The 20,501-nt window shown below is 36.3% G+C and overlaps 1 protein-coding gene across 9 annotated transcripts in view; it reads right to left on the minus strand.

Moving 5' to 3' along the window:
• Window positions 1-20,501, minus strand: part of USP45 (ubiquitin specific peptidase 45) — an 85,256-nt gene that overhangs the window by 32,216 nt on the left and 32,539 nt on the right. For 3 of the 9 annotated variants that reach the window (XM_030809490.1, XM_003258369.4, XM_030809491.1), the window contains exons 8-13: window positions 18,483-18,613; window positions 11,594-11,681; window positions 4,058-4,139; window positions 2,184-2,275; window positions 562-618; window positions 86-229 (exon numbers count right to left, since the gene is read on the minus strand). In XM_030809490.1, the coding sequence (XP_030665350.1) occupies window positions 86-229; window positions 562-618; window positions 2,184-2,275; window positions 4,058-4,139; window positions 11,594-11,681; window positions 18,483-18,613 (594 nt within the window). Of the gene's footprint in view, window positions 1-85; window positions 230-525; window positions 619-2,183; window positions 2,276-3,556; window positions 3,691-4,057; window positions 4,140-11,593; window positions 11,682-18,482; window positions 18,614-20,501 lie in introns of those variants that run through there. The other 6 variants (XM_030809492.1, XR_004029330.1, XR_004029331.1 and 3 more) reach the window with 5 other exon arrangements.

Consider the following 20,501-nt stretch of genomic DNA (forward strand, 5'->3'; position numbering starts at 1 on the left):
TATGTTCTCTACTTTTAGATGTGCTTGAAACTTTTGTTAATAAACTATTAAAAAACAGACGTCTAACAGATGCTTATGGTCTTACCTTATCTTTAGACGAAGAATGCTTCTTGGCAGCTCTAGGTTGATGAATATTTTCTATAATAACATTGCCACTGTATTGATCATGATCTGTCTCCTGTAAACTTCTATATTTATTCATTCTTCCCGAAAGTAAAGGTTTTGAAACCTATGTAAATGCCACATACAGAACACAAAACCTCTTTAGTAAATAAATTCTGGATGTTCTCATCTTAAAATTTTTAACTGACTTGAGATACAAAAAATTAACAAATTATCAAAATAAAAAGTGTTTAAGAGTTTAAATTCCTTGAGAATAAAAACCATCATACTTTATGCGTACTTACAGAAACCCCCAAATCAGACTCAATTACGAATACAAACTCAATTGTATATAAAAAATAATGACTCTCAGATATCTGGTAATATACTCAACAAATGTTTAAATAAATGATTAAATGTTCTTCACAAAAGCTTCATCATTAGTTTTCTTCTCCTTACCCTTTCTTCTATTATAGGAAGTGAAATATCAATGAACGGATCTTTCACCGTGGAGATCTTAAAAGGAAAACACATTGAAAACTTCGGTTAGAATTCTAATATAAACATATAGTTTTGTAAAGTACAAAGAAATCAAACTTCCCGGGCAACCTAAAATTTTACGTTAAAAAATGTTCCTGAAAAAAATAGCAATTTAATTGGGTATTGCAGCACATTGTTAATCAAAACAAGATATTCTCAAACATCAGTGAACGTGATCCAATTGAATTTTATATTACTGTCAATATGACTGGCCTGTAATATTTAAAATGACTTAAAAATAACTGTTTAATAAAACAGATTAACTAAAGAGACTAGACATTTTTGGTGAGCTTAGGGCTGTAACATAAGTAAACTATGAAATGTTAAGAAAAAGCCATGAAAAAAAGCAGAGAACTTGGCTGTGTTTTATAGATTCTTTAAGATAATTCTGTTTTAAAAGAAGTATCTTTTAAGTATCTCACAAGATACTCTCTATCTTGTGAGAGAGAAAACAACTTCTGTGTTGAATAGTCTAGAAACTTAAATAATCATGGTCATACATTCTGTGTTTCAGTGTGACAGGCTAGAATGAGATATATTTTATAATCCTGCTTCTTTAAGGCTAGAGAACACAGAAAAATACTCCATAGTCTGGGACAGGAAAATGAATAAAGGCTCCTTTTACTATTAAAATCTAACAGAAATTTAAACCTATCATACTCTAAGTAATATACTTACAGAAATATTCCTTACCAAGCAATTGAAAATCTACAAAAAATTCATACATGCTTTAAGTTGTTAAAGATGGCATTCAAAATAAAAGTTATTAAATTCAAAGTGAGTGAATTCTACACAAAAATCTTTAATACGTCACATAAACTTCAAATCAAATGTGATATAACCACCCTAAATTATGTTAATACAGTAAGTTATTTCTATTGGAATTACTTTTTTTTTTTTTTTGAAACTGAGTCTCGTTCTGTCACTCAGGCTGTAGTGCAGTAGCGTGATCTTGGCTCACTGCAGCCCTGCCTCCTGGGTTCAAGTGATTCTCCTGCCTCAGCCTCCTGTGTCGTTGGGACTATAGGCACCCACTACCATGCCTGGCTAACTGTTTTGTATTTTTTTTAGTAGAGATGGGGTTTCACCATGTTGGCCAGGCTAGTCTTGAATTCCTGACCTCAAGTGATCCACCCGCCTTGGCCTCCCAAAGTACTGGGATTATAGGCATGAGCCACTGCACCCAGCCTGGAATTACATTTTAAGGCACTGCAATCTAGCACAGTTACTCTCTTCACAGAAGTTTTTCTCTCACTTCAAACAGATAGCTAATGAATTTCAGTATATTAAGATAGGCTAAAACTGCCTCGTAGGTGTGTCATGAGGAAAAATAACACAAAAATACATTTACTTTTAAAAATATATAAATTATCACATTTACTTTCTAGGAGTGTAGCATATAAAAAGACTTTCAAGAATTATTATGTAATCATCTGTCAAATTTTAAAAATGACTGCCAACGATTATATGTGAAAGAAAATATAATAAAAATGATGTGATTGTAATCCATTCCATGCTGAATTGAATTCTAAAGTACCTACATTTGCACATTCTTCACACATGACCGTGCTAGTTAATTCACCAATAAAGATCCGATCTATGAAGTTCATTTTCACACCTTCTTTTCCATATGCTGTAAAAATCATACTTTTTAATGCAAAAAACATGTCAACCATCCATCTAGCAGTATAATAGGCTATCTTCTGGTTATTCAAAGGTAATCTGAATAAGATATTCTGTACTACATTTAATAATACATTTTACTATACATACAATATTCTAATGTCTTTCTTCTTTACAATTTTGTAGCAGATCTACGACTATCAACTACTTTAATCTCCAAGAAATAATGAACTATTCTTAAACTTAAGAGGTAAAACAACCACTATTCATACCACACCTCAGCCACTCCCATTAAAACTTACAAAACCTCATGTCTAACCAATAAGTACACAGAAGAATGGGAAAGGAGATTATGCTATCACAACTATGGATGCCAGGATCACGGCTATGAAAATAACAGTCGTAAAAGGCAAGTGGAAGGAATTAACATAGGTAATTAAGAACTCAAGGACATGGTTATATTTTTAAAAGTTCAAATTATTCTGCTCAGGAAATATTTATAAATTAAAAAAAATGCCTATGACTTACTTTAAAATAACCTGTGGTTGGGAGAAAATGGATTAAACATAAACCACGAATGCAGTTTAAGTTGGGTGACAGATATAAAGGGCTGCATTATGCTATTCTCTCTACTTTAATAAAAATTTGAAACTTTCCATCATAAACAAACCATGGGAGGAAAAAGTATATTAACAAACCTATTCACCCCTCTTTCAAACTTCTTTTTTGAGCCTCTATCTTCAAGTTTCATACAAACAATATTTAAAATCATTTAAAATATTAGAGCACTGAATGACAGAAAACATATCTGAATATATCAGTAAACATTAATTAAAATTGTATTTAGAAATACTATAATAATAAAGATGTTTCATCTAGAAAAACTACAAGGGATTGGAAACAGAGAGTACAAAACTGGAAAGAGGGGAAAGAAAAACGGGGATGTTATTCTAAACATCCACGAGATGGCACTATCTCAACACAAAAGAACAAGGCATAGTTGAGCAGCTACGTTTTTTAAAAATCTTGAACCCTTAATTACAATAAAGTGCACAGTAACAATGTGTGTATGTTTGCAAATTATAGACCTGTAGTACATACATTATAAAACCACAAAAACAAAAGTTAGAAAAAAATACAAATAATATTTTTAAATGTCTTCTAAAAATCATGCTAACATTAGTTAGTATCTCAATGCAGAATATACATTTAGGGCAAGGTATATAAACCCGCACTGTAGTATTGATAATGATAAATAACCAACTCTGATTAGGTAATCATCATTTGGGGCTCATATTTTATGGATGAATAGCAAACACTAGGAGTAGGCAAAGTGCCCTTACACTTGACTTACCAGCAGTCTCTTCAATAAATGGTTTATTTGCAGGAGTCTTTGGAGCACTAAAACATTTTGTCTAGTTACATCTAAAAAACATCCATAAATCCATTGATCCAAACACATGTCAAATGATACAATATGATAAATATGAACTTCCAAGTGTGGTTGCTACTTTCAACAACCTTTCAAGTTTCCCTTAGAAGATCTCACATAAAGGTATCAGTGTCAATCTGTATACTTGGTATTAGCTTTATTCTTATAAATTCACATGCATACATTCTAGCATTTTCTATGTTCCACTAAAGTATTTTTCAGACACTGCAGCAACTATGTCCTCCTTTTAAAGCCACTAATTTGGTGGATTAGTTGACATAATGCTCAGTTCTTTTTCCAACTAAAATAAAATTTTAATATTTTCTTACAGAAAAAAGTTTTAACAAAGAGTCAACATACCTTTGACTTTTTTTCTAGTTTCATCATCAGCAGTTTTAGTAGTTGGGTTGTTAAATGCTTTTAGAATGCTAGCTTGTATTCGCTGTAAAACAAAGTTAATAGATTCTGGTCTAATAATAGTTAACTCAGGCCTCATCCTCCTAATAAAAGTACTTTCAAACAGCAAGGTACACTGTGGATTTCAGTTCCCTAGTCTGAAAATAAAATGACCAAATTTTTAAAAAATGTCATTTCTTCCAGGTCTCAAATTCCATGAATGGATTGCTCTAATGTCAAATTTTCCCAAGTAAGAGTCAGAATTTCTGCATTTAGGGTCTCTCTTGGATTTAATGTATTTTTATCAGTGTACAAAAAGCAAGCAGCCTAGTCCTGTTGCTTAAATTCATTTGCCGTCTTTCTTCCTTCTCCCTCTCTCTAAAATGACACTTCTTAATTAGGACCAAAAAAGAAAATAGACCATATGAAATTTATTGTCTATGAAGACCTTTCTATATTAAGAAGCTATCAAGCTGGTTACTATAATCTCGATGCTATGTGGACTACCTTATTTATATACACATATAACTAAAGTCCAAATTTATCAATTAATGTCCATAGCAAGAAGAATCCCCCAAATTTTAATTATGGTTTTACTTGAACTTAGTTGTCAATAATGATTATGTCTTCAGCAGCTCTCAGTAAATGACAAGGTTTATATTAACTATTTCTACATCTCTTGTGTATGTTTTAGGAAAGATCCAATCTCACAGAAAAGTTTCAGAATAAAACTACATATTCCAAGAATAAAACTTAATAAGTGACCTTTTAACATTAACTATGCCCCTAATTAGTGGATGAATTTTGTCTTCCTAATTCAGATAATGACAGTAGGATGAGGGAAAAGTTTGTTAATTATCTTTCCAAAAAAAAAAAATTTTTTTTGTTTGTTTGAGAGAGTCTTGTTTTGTTGCCCAGGCTGCAGGGCAGTGGTGTGATCACTGCCCACTGCAGCTTTGACTTCTCTGGGTTCAAGTGATCCTCCTGCCTCAGCCTTCCAAGTATCTGGGACTATAGGCACACACCATGACACCTGGCTAATTTTAAAAAAATTTTTTGTAGAGATGGGGTTTTGCCATATTGCCCAGGCTGGTCTTGAGCTTCTGAGCTCAAGCAAGCCACCTGCCTCAGCCTCCCAAAGGGCTGGAATTACAGGCATGAGCTGCCACACCTGTTTTTTGTTTGTTTGTTCGTTTGTTTTGTAGAGACAGGCTCTTCCTATGTTGCCCAGGCTGGTCTCGAACTCCCAAAGTGCTGGGATTACAGGTGGTGCCTGGTCCTTCCTATCTTTTAATTGGGAAAGATCACTATGATATATTAAGTGAAAAAAGACAAAGTACAACAAGTTATATATATGGTATATGCCACCTTTTGAATAAGGAAAAAAAGAGCATAAAGGAAGAAAGACAAGAACATGGGATATAAACAATGGCAAAGTCAAAACACAAGAGAGGCAAAGGGAACTCCCAGGAGCATGGTTAGGAGGAATTCCAGAGTGACACCTGCACATCAGATATGAGAGGTAAAGAACCCAGACTGGAGCAATGAGACTTATGGATCAGACATATTGTCAACACCAAGATCCCCTTCTGCCATTATAACATGCTTTTAATCTAAGAACACAATATGATATGGAGAAGGAGGTGATCACATTCTTATTCTCGCTCCATGCCCTGCTGCCTGGATGAGCAGACACTCATGACCCCTCAGAATTGTTCTGCTGTGTATGATTTATGTTTCTTCTGTGTATGATGTATGTTTTTTAACACATTCTTCTCCAATAATTGTGAAACCGAGTCTCACTTATTACTAACTGGCCTGTGATTAACACATTATATTTCCTATAACTGTTTACTGTCCTCCTCAAGCATATTTTGAAAATTAATACAAGATTCAAAACACTTAAATATTTTACAAAGTAGGGGATAAAAGCAAACATAAAGCAATTCATACCGTGTGACACAAGTCCTGAAATACACTTATATACTATAAAGAAATCAAACAATGTCTCCCAGAAGCTATTAAATACTGAAATAATCTCCAATTCAGACTCAATAAATTTGAAAGTTGATAAAATTCAGACATTGTCTAAGCTAAAGTTGACTTTTACACCTTGAAAAAAGAATTTATTGAACTAAAGTAAGCAAATTGGAATTGTGTAAATTCCATGCAGGAGAAATATTTAATGAACTTAAATGAAAAATTCCAATAAATACCAATGTTCACCCGTAAATATTTCATATAATCATAATATTTCAAACAACTCAAGAAAAATACTTCTAACTCAACTTAGTCTGTAAATTTATCCTACAATTTAAACATTTTACTAATTCAGACATGATTTTCGATATGATTTAATGAAACTTTGCTATATATCCTGAAATGTCATATCACTCAAAAGAAGCTAAGAAGTTACCAATTCAAGCAGCAGGAAAAAAGCTAAAAAGCTGTGATTACACTCTAAAAAGAGTAAAATGAAATTGTTTAAATATTAGACTTTTGCTTTTTAATTTCGATCCTAACCACGAATTTATATTCTCTAAACTGTTTAAAAGTCAATTAATAGGTAATTCATCAAGTTGAGGAAAATAAATGAGTTTACATCCATATACAATTCCTCATTGTTAGGAGTTGTGCTTTGAACAATTTAGGTTAAAAGAAAGATCATACTTTGGTCAGGGAGCTGTTAATAACTGTAGCACTTAATCGATTAGCAGTATCAAGGTTCCACTATTTCAAATCTCCACCTTATACTTTAAAAACAAGAATGAAAATAATGTAGTTTAAGTTAGCTGAGATATTCTGTCTTTAAAATAATTCTAACCAAAAATGTATTACAGTAATAAATCTTGAAGATAATAAAAATATAATATCATTAATTTAGTGACTGTGCAAATTATAAGGAAAAACAAAGAAGCATAAATGTATAAATTAAAAAGACTGCCTTATACTTCTAGGAAATTTGATTTTGTACATGAAAATTTTACAATTTCTGCACAAATGATCCCTTAAGTACTATATTCAGCAAGAGTATATTCCTCAACGTTGTAGTTCAGAAAAGACTTTAATGAAACCATATGAAAGGAGGTCAGTAGTTTTTCATCATTACTAAAAGATTCTGGTGGCAGACATAACACTGTAGCCTTCCTTCAATCAAGAAACACATGGCAGCGACACACTACAACAACAGCACGATTAACAGCTGTGGAGTTCCCAGGTCAGACAATGCAGCTCCTGCCCTGATACTCACTGTAGCTGACCGTCAGGACTATCCTCGCTTATGAAATTGAATAGATCCACAGACTTGACATTTTAATTTTACTGCACCATTTAAAGCCCTCAAATAGTGCAAGAAAGATAAGAGCTTTCAAAACCAATGTGTCCTGCTGGGCTGCCTAAGATACTGTGCATCCCAATGCACCATTATGACTAAACAATAATTATAATAAAGACTGCTATCAAATTATAGAGGTAAATTAGAAAAAAAGTGACAGGGATATATTTTACTTTTTTTATAATATCAACAGAAAAAAAAACCCAAGTCATAATTTTAATCCATTCACATGACTTTTAACTTCACTTACATAATTTTTTTTTTTTTTTGAGAACGTGTCTCACTCCCTCACCCAGGCTAGAGTGCAGTGCCGCGATCTCGGCTCACTGCGACCTCCACCTCGAGTTCAAGCGATTCCTGCCTCAGTCTCCTGAGTAGCTAGGATTACAGGCACGTGCCACTATGCTTGGCTAATTTTTGTTTTTTAGTAGACACGGGGTTTCACCATGTTGGCCAAGCTAGTCTTGAACTCCTAACCTCAGGTGATCTGCCCACCTCAGCCTCCCAAACTGCTGGGATTACAGGAATGAGCCACCATGCCCAGCCCACTTACATAATTTTTAATTCCATTTAATGATACATGACCACCACATAGTAAATGTATTCCTGCAAATCACGGGGAAAAAATAATTTTAGCAATTGATAAATCTGAATTAATCTTAAAGTAACTCATATCATCTGTAGGCCCATTTATTGTTCATAATATAAAGAGCAACCTGTTCCCACCCTGCCAACATGCATCTACCCCTCAACAAGAACAGCAATATACCATAATTATTGAATCCGATTTAATACTTTTCCAAATAGTAAAATAATTGTGGTTACATTTTAAATAGCAGACTTAAAATCATTATTTCTACTGACTACAGATGTCCAAGCATTAAAACTAAACTTCAATTAGCAGTATTTCATAGAATTAGAAAGATCATTAGTTTGGGAGTCAGAAACACTTGAGTTTGAAGCTCAACTCTAAGTATCAGTTCCTAGCTCTAAGAAAATGGGATCAAATACTAGCTAGGGGACTATGCTAATATCCTCAATGGTTAACTAATTATAAATCTCTTTTTTTCTTTTTTAGACACAATGTAGGTAAAACAACACAGTATTATCCTGTCAGTTTATTAGTTTATTCAAATACAACATATTCAAAATAATTGCAAATCACAAAGAAACTAGCTAGTATAACATATAAGAATAATTATTTTGATTTCTTCCCAACTCAAATTCTCAAAAAAAGTTGCGTTTAAGGTTAAGCACATACAACTCATTCCAAAAACATTCACAGGGAGCCCGGAGTGGCAGCTCATGCCTGTGATCCCAGCACTTTGGGAGGCCGAGGCAGGCCGATTACTTGACGTCTGGAGTTCGAGACAAGCCTGGCCAAAGTGGTAAAACCCTGTCTCTACTAAAAATTAAAAAAAAATAAAAAAATAAAAAAAAAATTAGCCAGGCTTGGTGATATGTGTCTGTAATCCCAGCTATTCAGGAGGCTGAGGCAGGAGAATCACTTGACCCCAGGAGGTTGGAGGTTGCAGTGAGCTGAGATCACAACACTGCACTGCAGCCTAAGCAACAGAGCAAGACACTGTCTAAATAAATAAGCAAGCCTAGTCAACATGGTGAAACCCCATTTCTACTAAAAGTACAAAAATTAGCTGGGAATGGTGGCACACACCTGTAATCCCAGCTATTCGGGAGGCTGAGGCAGGAGAATCACTTGAACCTGGGAGGCAGCGGCTACAGTGAGCTGAGATCATGCCACTGCACTCCAGCCTGGGTGACAGAGTGAGACCCTGTCTCAAAAAAAAAAACAACAAAACACACACACACACACAAATTCACAGAACACCTACTATGTGCAAGGCACACAGGACAGAGACAATACATAGTACCATTCCTCAAAGAGATCACAGTCTAAGAAAGCTGACAGATAGGAACACAAATCTAAATAGAAAGTGGTAGGGTTTATGATCAAAAATGTAAAAGTAGAGAGGTGGCAGAAAGGGAATGACAACTCTAAAAGCGGAATTCAATTAGCTTAATAAGAAAGTCAATAAACAGACAATTAAAAATAGGATTGTGATACATGATGTTTTGTAGCAGGAGAGAGTAATTAATTCAATCCTTATTTTTAAAGGAAACCTTAAAGAAAATATTAAAACTCTAATTTTCTCTTCACTGGAAACTGGTCACTAGGAGTAAAGAGACACTGCCACACTATAATTAAAACAGGATTTTTGTTGTTTTTTGAGGTAGGCTCTGCTTTGTTGCCCAGGCTGGAGTACAGCGGTGCGATCACAGCTCACCCGCCTCTCGGGTTCAAACGATTCTCATGCCTCAGCCACCCGAGAAGCTGGGATTACAGGTGTGCACCACCACGCCTGGCTAATTTTTGTGTTTTTAGTAGACACATGGTTTCACTATGTTGGCCAGGCTGGTCTGAAATTCCTGAGCTCAAGTGATCCGCCCACCTTGGCCTCCCAGAGTGCTGGGATTACAGGCATGAGCCACCATGGCTGGCAGAATTTTTTTAAAAAAGGAAGGTCCATCTTACCTAGCACTACTTATCACAAGCACGTATGCACTTCACTGAACACTTGGCTGCTTTTATTACATATTACCATATAGATTAAGAAGTATATTTGCCTTGAATGGAAAACAGGTTTTCACGTTATTACTCCAATTATGACTGACAAGGGCTGCCCACAATGGTGTGCTCAGAAAATAATTGAGGCTGAACCCAAACTCACCTGGACTGTTAGGAACGACCAGCAATGTCTTCTATGAGTAAGAGGGAGGAAAACGGAGAATGTGTGCTGTGTATCTGACATCCTTAATATCTTGCATTTTCTCTGATAAACTGAACCCTATGTGCACAGGAAACCCCTCCCCAGAAGAAGTTGAATTTAACTAATTTAACATTAAAGTCAATAAAGGGCCAATCAGTTAGGGGATAGGCCTACAACCAACACTGTTTGGGGAAGCTATCCAGTCCACAAGCTATTCCTTTTCTGAGAAATGCTCTCTCATCCAACAGGCTGGGACTCGTCTCTCCTAGCCACAAACAACTGATCCATGGTGGAATCTAATCCAACATGGAATAATGAAGTTTCTCTCTACTGGGAATTTAAAAATCGAGAATCATGAATAGCCAGTATAGTTTTTACATACATGGAACTATGACATGCAAATACTGCTTGGTCTGCATGGAGAAAAATGAAGAAAATCTACAGAACCAGAGAAACTAGGATAATAAGAAGAATGCTTTCTGGATTCCTGACAGCTTTCCTGTTCCTATATCCCCCAGGAATATCTCCCTGCATCTTAAGATTCCTTTTTTTTTTTTTTTTTTTTTACCGCGTTTCACTCTGTCACCCAGGCTGGAGTGCAGTGGCATGATCTCGGCTCACTGCAACCTCCACCTCCGGGGTTCAAGCGATTCTCCTGCCTCAGCCTCCCAAGTAGCTGGGATTACAGGCGTACGCTACCACACCTGGCTAATTTTTATATTTTTAGTAGAGACAGGGTTTCACCATGTTTCCCAGGCTGATCTTGAACTCCTGATCTCAGGTGATCCACCTGACTCGGCCTTCCAAAGTGTTGGGATTACAGGCATGAGCCACTATGCCCAGCCACAATTCCTTTTTACTTAAGCTAGTTTAAATTATTTTATTTACAGCAAAGGACATTAACTAAAAAGGACAATAGGGCTGTAAAAGGATAAAGGTAAATATCTTACAGAAGAAAGAAAAAATATCTAGAATATTTATTCTAAAAAATTAAATTATTTCTCAACTGTACTTTTAAATTGTAATAGAAATTAATTACTTGTTTTTTGTTTTTTGTTTTTTTTTTTGAGACAGAGTCTTACTCTGTCACCCAGGCTGGAGTAGTGCAGTAGCATGATCTTGGCTCACTGCAACCTCTGCCTCCTGGGTTCAAGCAATTCTCAAGTCTCAGCCTGCCAAGTAGCTGGAATTACAGGTATGCACCACCATGCCCGGCTAATTTTTATATTTTAGTAGAGACGAGGTTTCACTATGTTGGCTAGGCTGGTCTCAAACTCCTGACCTCAGATGATCCACCCCGCCTTGGCCCCCCAATAATCTCTTAGTTTTGTATCCTCTTCTTGAAGAGAATACATGATATACATAAAGAAACCTGACCTTTGTTTCTTCTGTCCTCACTGCATCCAGAAGATAATGAAGAAGCTCCTGACTGTCCTGTTGCTGGAAATCTTTAAATCGAGGTGCCCTGTGATTTAAAAACAAAAGAGGAAAGAAAAAAAGAATAATCATTCCATGGTTCATCAACACTCTTCTCTAAATGCACTTGAAATAGCATATTATTAGCCGGGTGCGGCAGCCTACGCCTGTAATCCCAGCATTTGGGAGGCCGAGGGGCAGATCACTTGAGCTCAAGAGTTCGAGACCAGCCTGGGCAACAAGGCAAAACCCCGTTCTCTACCAAAACACACACCCACACACACAAAATGGCATAAAGACACAGTTTACTACTTTTCCAACTAAATAGACGAAATGTGATTACTGGTCCAATTAGGGTGTGATCTTAAGTGTGCACAGAGAATATGGCTATCATTTATTAAGCAACTACTATATGTTAAGCACAATACTAGTAGTTTTTCACACGTTCAGGCATAATCCTCCAACAACTTTGTTGGGATGTACTGTTTTCTCCAACTTACACATGAGGACTCAGCGGTATTGTTTAAATCATTTGCAAGGTCATACAGCTAGCAAATAAACCAGTATTCAAACGCAAGCCACTGTGATTTATTATCTTCCTACCTTAACCAAAAGGAAAGCAAGAGAGTGTTTATATTTCATATAAAGGACTATAAGTTGATCTCCCTGTGAATATATTTTTTAAGGACTTGATAATTAAATTTCCTCTGTATTAACTTAATAGAAAGATCAGGTACTATTCATGGAGACACTGACATAGGAAATATTTGGTTGATTTCAGTAACTTTAAAAAGTAACCTACAGTAAACTTTAATGCTAAAATGAACATTTTGTCGTAAGTGCAGACAAGTATTAAATCTAGAAAGTGTTCTGACCTAAGATGAATAAATAATTCTGTCAAAATACAAAATAATGAGAATATATTATAGTAGAAGACAAATTTACAACTATTTATGATATTTACAACATATCTCATGTGATATACAAAACAGCACTGTTCAGGAATTTATAATTAATATAAGTTCTACTTTATGCTTGAGAAAATTGAAGAACAAGCTAAGTGCCACTAACATAACTACAGGTCTTTTGACAGACTGCAGTACTTAATTATTTTTAATTTTTTTTTTTTTTTTTTTTTTTGAGACGGAGTCTCGCTCTGTCGCCCAGGCTGGAGTGCAGTGGCGCGATCTCGGCTCACTGCAAGCTCCGCCTCCAGGGTTTACGCCATTCTCCTGCCTCAGCCTCTCCGAGTAGCTGGGACTACAGGCACCCGCCACCACGCCCGGCTAATTTTTTGTATTTTTAGTAGAGATGGGGTTTCACCGTGGTCTCGATCTCCTGACCTCGTGATCCGCCCGCCTCGGCCTCCCAAAGTGCTGGGATTACAAGCGTAAGCCACTGCGCCTGGCCTAATTATTTTTAATTATTATCTCATTTTTATTTTTGTGAGATGGAGTTTCACTCTGTCACCTAGGCTGGAGTGCAGTGGCACAATCTCAGCTCACTGCAACCTCTGCCTCCTGGGTTCAAGCAATTCTCCTGCCTCAGCTTCCTGAGTGGCTGGGACTACAGTTGCTGGCCACACCTGCCATCATGCCCGGCTAATTTTTGTATTTTTAGCAGAGGTGGGGTTTCACCATGTTGGCCAGGCTGGTCTCGAACTCTTGACCTCAAATGATCCACCCACCTCAGCCTCTCAAAGTGCTGGAATTATAAGCATGAGCCATCACGCCCGGCCAAGTGTAGTACTTTCAGCATTATTCTTCATTATCTCAGGATAAATATTCATCCTAATAATACAAAGAAAGTGAGTCCCTGACTGCTAAAACATTAACCGGTCATCAATCTAGCCTGTAAGAGGAAACACCACTCCAGACATTCTTGCTAACTAGCAGCACATAGCAACATGCTGACAATACTTTATTACCTTGATGGGCTTCCCTACCTGCATGTGGTGGACAGAACTCACCTCCTAGATTAGAGATGAGGACAGAAACCAAGATGGACACATATTCTAATCCTATTTGGACCTCCACAGCTGGCATCAGGAGATGCAGAAACTGCAGAACCCTACACTTATGCTGTACACTCCAAGGAAGGCCAGTGAAGTAGCAGATGACTAGAGGAGGGAACAGGAGAATCCTTCAGAGATCTTCACTAGCCAAGGGGTAGGTAGGAGGAGGGGGCAGTTTATGGCTTTCAAAGCAGACACATAAGGAGGAAATCACTCCTGAACAATGAGAAACTGCCTCCACCATGTCTCTGCCTATAGCTCCTTCTCAACCAATGCAAAAACTATTTACTGCCTTCTAAACCACTGAAGAAAATTTAATAAACTTAGATTTGTTTTTTGTTTTTTTTTACCTAGGAATGGGCAAAAAAAACCATAGGATGATTTCTAGACTCTATGACGGAGGCTATCTGAGCTACTCATATCAAGAGAGACTTTCAAACCTATTAAAGGATTAAAAGATAAAAATCACCAAACATATGAAAATATTCAGCCTATTCAAAATAAGGGGAACCCTAAGGATTCCCAGGAAATGTATTTTAGTAAAAGTATTGCCATGAGAAAGAGAGAGGACTTTTAAAAACCTCAAGGCATGAGAGAAAAATATATGTACAAGCATAAATTAGGAGACTGTCAAGAAAAAGAAATTTAATCCACTTCTATGTTCATCACAGTGCTATTCACAATAGCAAAGACATGGAATCAACCTAGGTGCCCATATATGGTGGATTGGATACAGAAAATGTGGTCCATGTACACCATGGAATACTACACAGCCATAACAAAGAACAAAATCATGTCCTTTGCAGCAAGCAACATGGAAGCAGCTGAAAGCATCACCCTAAGTGAACTAATGCAGAAGCAGAAAACCAAATAAAACAAACAAAAACCACAAAGTTGAAGACCTTGCTCCCAAATAAGGCTCATCAGGTGGTCAAAGTGTCTGATAATCACCACTATAACAGAAACTTCAAGAGACTGGTTCACGTACACACAATATGAATAAACCACAAATTATGCCAAGTGAAGGAAGTCAGATAAAAAAAGAGTACACCCTGTATGATTCCATTTCTATAGAATTCCCCAAAATGCAAACTAATCTATTGCAACAAAAAAAACCAGGTAAGGGGTATACCACCCAGGGATGGAGTTTAGGGGAGAGGTTCTAGAGAAAGGGATTATAAAGGGGCCCAACAAAACTTTGGGGGGTGATGGATACATTCATTATATTGAATTAATGTATATATATATACATATATACACACACACACACACCCCCACAAAGTGTATAGATATGTCAAAATTTATCCAATAGTATACTTTATTTTTCAGAGAGACAGGGGTGACAGGAGTGCAATGACACTAACAGCTCACTGAACACTCAAAACTCCTAGGCTCAAGTGATCCTCCTACCTCAGCCTCTAGAGTAGCTGGGACTACAGGTGTGCACCATCACACCTCTGGCTAATTTTTTTTTTTTCACAGAGTCTCCCTATGTTGTCCTGGCTAGTCTCAAACTCCTGGCCTCAGGCAGTTCTCTCACCTTTGCTCCCAAACTGCTGGGATTACAGGCGTGAGCCACTGTGTCTGGCCCCAGTAGTACACTTTAAATATGTACAATTTATTTTATGTCAAATATACCTTACTAAAGCTAGTCAGAATATCCACCAATACAATTTACTATTCTGACAAAAAAAAAAAAATGATTATTTGGATACAGAAAAAGCATTTTTTAAAAATCCATTTCTTGATAAGAACTCTCAGAAAAAAGAAAAACTAAGAATAATTGAGAATTTCCTCAACCTGATAAAAGGCATGTATGAAAAATCTATAGTTATTATCACACTTATGTGTGAAAGACTGCATGCTCTCCCTTTAATATCAGGAATAAGGCAAGACACCTATTTCACCATTCTAACATTGTATTGGTGGTCCTTTTTCATTTTTTTCCCAAGAAGAGTCCTATTGCAATATGTATTGGTTGTCCTTGACAGTGACATAAAATGCGAAAAAGATATAAAATGATACAGACTGGAAAGAAAAAAAACAATCTTCATTAGCCAATGACATTGTCTACATAGGAAATACCAACGAATCAACATAAAGCTAAGAGAACTAGTAAAGCAAGTTGGGTAGGGTAGCAAGAAACAAAGTCAACATACAAAAATCAACTGTATTTCTGTATATTAACAATGAACAATTGGAAATTGAATTTTTTAAAAAGTACCATTTACAATAAATAGCATAAAAACATGAAATTCTTAAGATAAGTCTAACAAAATTTGTGCAGGATTTGTATGCTGAAAACTATATACCCTTGATGAGAAAAATCAAAGACGTAGAAAACTGGTAAGATATCATACATGAAAAGATTCAACATTGTTAAGATGTTGATTCTCCCCAAATTGATCTACACATTCAAAACAATCCCAACTGACAATCTGATTCTATAATTTACATAAACAAGCAAAGGACCAGCCGGGTGCAGTGGCTCACGCGTGTAACCCCGTCACTTTGGCAGGCCAAGGTGGGCAGATCACCTGAGGTTGGGAGTTCAAGACCAGCCTGACCAACATGGAGAAACCCCATCTCTAGTAAAAATACAAAATTAGCCGGGTGTGGTAGCAGGCGTCTGTAATCCCAGGCTGAGGCAGGAGAATTGCTTGAACCCAGGAGGCGGAGGCTGCGGTGAGCTGAGATCATACCATTGCACTCCAGCCTGGGCAACAACAACGAAACTCCATCTCAAAAAAAAAAGGACCTAGAATAGTTTGAAAAGGATGACCAAAATTTGAGAACTTATGCTACTCAATTGCAAGACTTACTATGAAGCTACAGTAACCAAGACAGTGTAGGCTTTGGGGTAAAGACAAGACATGTAGATCAATGAAACAGAATATAGTTCAGAAATAAACCCAAACACATGTGGCTTAAATCTTTACTTGATTTTAAAAAACTATATTTGTCTAATGTATACTTCTTTTAAAAGTAAACGCCATAAAACAAACCAAAAAAAGGCAATTTAAAACTTTTCAGCCAAGCATGGATGACGCTCATGCCTGTAATCCCAGCTACTTGGGAGGTTGAGCAGGGAGGAATGCTTGAGCCCAGGAATTCGACTATGATTGGGCCACTGCACTTGAGCCTGGGCACAAAGCGAGACCCTGTCTCCTAAAAAATACAAAAAATAAATAAAACTCTTCAAATAATGTTTGATCTAGTTATTCTAAGAATTTATCCTACAGATGTACTTCTGCAAGTACAGTGTATACATACAAAACTGTGTAAGTTACACACACGTGCTAACATGGAAAGATGTATAAAATATATCAAGCAAGTTGCAAAAGATTTGCATATGTCTGTGTATGTATGATCACTTTTGGAAAGAATCAGATAATAGTTACTTCTGAGGATTAAAGACAGGGAGGAGTTTGAATTTTTATCTATGAGTGCCCATTATTTTAATAATAATTTTTAAAATGTTAATAAACCTTTATAACCAGGAAGAAAATTATACAAAACAAGTTATTTCTGGCAAAGTCAGAAACAAATTTCTAAAGCATACAATGCCCTAATAACTTTTTTTGTTTTAATTTCAACTTTTATTTTAGATTCAAGGGGTACGTGTGCAGGTTTGTTACCTGGGTATATTGTGTGATGCTAAGGTCTGGAGTACGAATGATCCCGTCACTCAGGTACTAAGCATAGTACCCAATAGTTAGTTTTTCAACCCTTCCTCCCTCAATCTCTCCCACCTCTCGTAATTCCCAGTCTCTATTGTTGCCATCTTTATGTCCATGAGTACCCAATGTTTAGCTTCCACTTATAAATGAGAACATGTGGTATCTGGTTTTCTGTTCCTGCATTCATTCACTTAGGATAATGGCCTCCAGCTGCATCCATGTTGTCGCAAAGAATATGATTTCATTCTTTATTATGGCTGTGCTAAAAACTTTTTAACTCTGTGAGACACTCATGCCTCTGAGACTTTTGCAGGTGTTTTTGGTCTTCAGGCTTTGAAGAAACATCATTTGCCAACCAAATGAAACATACACTAAGCCCTCTATTTTGGACTATTATTTAAAATATCATGGCATTCATTACTAGTTTTAATTAAAATGAGATTTTAAAGTCTATAGACATACAAAAATGCAAGCTCATATTCAAAGAATTTTCCTTCTACATATTTCAGTAATTGTGGACTAGACTAGCTTGTGAGTTCCATGAGGACAGGGTACATTTGTGACGCAATATACGTTGTGTACCCCTGAATTGTAGCAAGTACCTCATAAAAAGCAAGCTCTCAAATTTTTATATAAATGAATACATGAATGCATTAAAGTCAAGTCAGATCCTTTATGTGTTTATTTCCAGGCACATAAGGATTCGGTTTTTAAACATACTGTAATACCTTGAGAAATTCACTTAAACTCTATTTGCCTCACAGCTCATCTTTTAAAATAAGAAAGCCAGATTAGATGTTATCTTACAGTACTTTCTAGATTTTATAACTCTATGATTTTCTCACTTTATGGTATTACAACATAGGCATCCAAGTCAGGACAGACCTCTATTTGATTCTCAGCTTTTCACTCAGACTAGGTGAGCCATTTAATTTGTGTCTCCATTTCCTTATAGATGAGGATAATCTGCTTCTTCTGAGGACTGAGATATAATTTTCATAAAGCATAGAGCTGTAACTAATAAAATAAATTTTAGTTCTCTTCATAGGGCAATAATAGCAAAGTTACAGTAAAAATGACTATTCATGTTAAGTGATGAATACATTAGTATTTTGTAACTCATAATTATTTATATTAAAAATGTAGATGCACCCACTTCTGACAAAGCTGATTAAAAAGAACTTTAGGAGAAAGTGGTCCTTTTTCAGTCTCCTTCATGCTGTGAAGAAACAGGAACAAGGCTGAGGTCAGTGGTCCAGGCCTTGAAAGTTCCACCACTAATGGGTCCTTTAAAAACATGATCAACTCTATGTCAGAAATGTACAATTTTAAAATAACATATTAAAAATCTGTGAGTTACACTCTGCTTAAATAATACCAACTAAATTGCCTCAATTGTATTAAGAAACTTTATTATTTCATAAATAAAATATATAAAAATGGAAAGGAGAATACCTGCCTTGAAAAACACAGGTATTTTCATATCCTCTGCCCTTTGCTTAATAAAACTATTAGATCAAATGATATCACCAATCTTTAGTTCCTTGTCACTGCCCTTTAATGCACTGTCCTATAAATAAAATCACTAATCTATTTAATGTTTGTACCACTACACAAATAATCATACATTATTTGCTAGTAAATAATGTATGATTATTTGTGTATGATGTATGATTATACATCTTTCTTTTCCCCAAATATTTTACTAGTAAAATAATAATGTGGAATCATGTGACAAAATCAGCATAACATCTCCGTCTTTTAAAGGGGAGAGACATAAAGCTTGACAAAAGCAGCTAACATTGGGTGAAGGATTAACCCATTTAATTCTAGAATTTTTTTCCCCCTCAAAATCTGGTTTCTAAAGTATTATCCCCACCAATAACACTTTCTCCTAAAAGACAAGGAATGGAAAGCAGATCCCAAATATAAACTTGGGACATTAAAGAATGTCATCTTCCAAGATAACTATTGAATATATTTTCCTATTTCTATATTCATGAAATAACTGCTACATAAGTATTTCATAACAACTATCCTTAAAAATCCACTATAATCACAGAAAGGACAGGCTATAATTTTCCATAGGTTTTTTTTTTTGTTTTTTTTTTTTAAAGATACAGGGTTGCCCAGGCTGGTCTTGAACTCCTAAGGCTCAAGCAATCCTCCCACCTCGGCCTCCCAAGTAGCTGGGATCACAGGCATGAGCCACCACACCCAGTCAAAATTACAGAGGACTCAAGACAGACTTTTGTTCTTTTTTTTTTTTTAGACGAAGTCTCACTCTGTCACCCAGGCTGGAGTGCAGTGGTGCGGTCAGCTCACTATAACTTCAAACTCTTGGACCCAATTGATCCTCCTGCCTCCACCTCCTGAGCAGCTGGGACTACAGATGCATGCCAGCATATCCAGTTGATTTTTAAAATTTTTGTAGAGACGGGGGTAAAGGCGGGTCTCACTTTGTTGCTCAGGCTGGTCTTAAACTCCTGGCTTCAAGTAGTGATCCTCCCACTCCGGCCACCCAAAGTGCTAGGGGATTACAGGAATGAGCCATGGTGCTCAGCCTTCCATAGCTTTTGAATGTCAAAAGTGCTTTTCTGGGCTGGGTGCCACGACTCACATCTGTAATCTCCACACTTTGGGAGGCCAAGGTGGAAGGATCACTTGAGCCCAGAGTGGAAGGCCCGCTTGGGCAACATAGGGAGACCCCATCTCTGCAAAAAAGATTTAAAAATTAGCCAAATTAGCCAAGTGTAGTGGCACGTTCCTGCGGTCCAAGCTATTCAGGAGGCTGAAGTGGGAGGATCCCTTAAGCCCAGGCTGCAATGAGCCATGATGGCACCACTGCACCCCAGCATGAGTGACAGAATGAGACCCTGTCTCCAAAAAAAAAAAAAAAAAAAAGAAAGTGTTTTCTCTTCTGCTGTAAACCTAAAACTGCTCTAAAAAATAAAGACTATTTTTTTTTAAAGTGTTTTCTGCCATGTTAACTGAAAGTTACCTCAAGGGTCAAAAGTAAAATCTAAGGTAATTTTAAACTTCAAGTACCAAGTTGCACTTCCCTTTTCCCAATGAAAGTCTTTTTTAGACAGAATAAAAAACCTTCAGAATGAGATGATGAAATAACCTTAGTTTTAAAAAGTACATTTAGACCTGGCGCAGTGGCTCACGCCTG

Source organism: Nomascus leucogenys, chromosome 3 (genome assembly GCF_006542625.1).
Source record: "Nomascus leucogenys isolate Asia chromosome 3, Asia_NLE_v1, whole genome shotgun sequence".
In the NCBI taxonomy this organism is placed as follows: Eukaryota; Metazoa; Chordata; class Mammalia; order Primates; family Hylobatidae; genus Nomascus; species Nomascus leucogenys.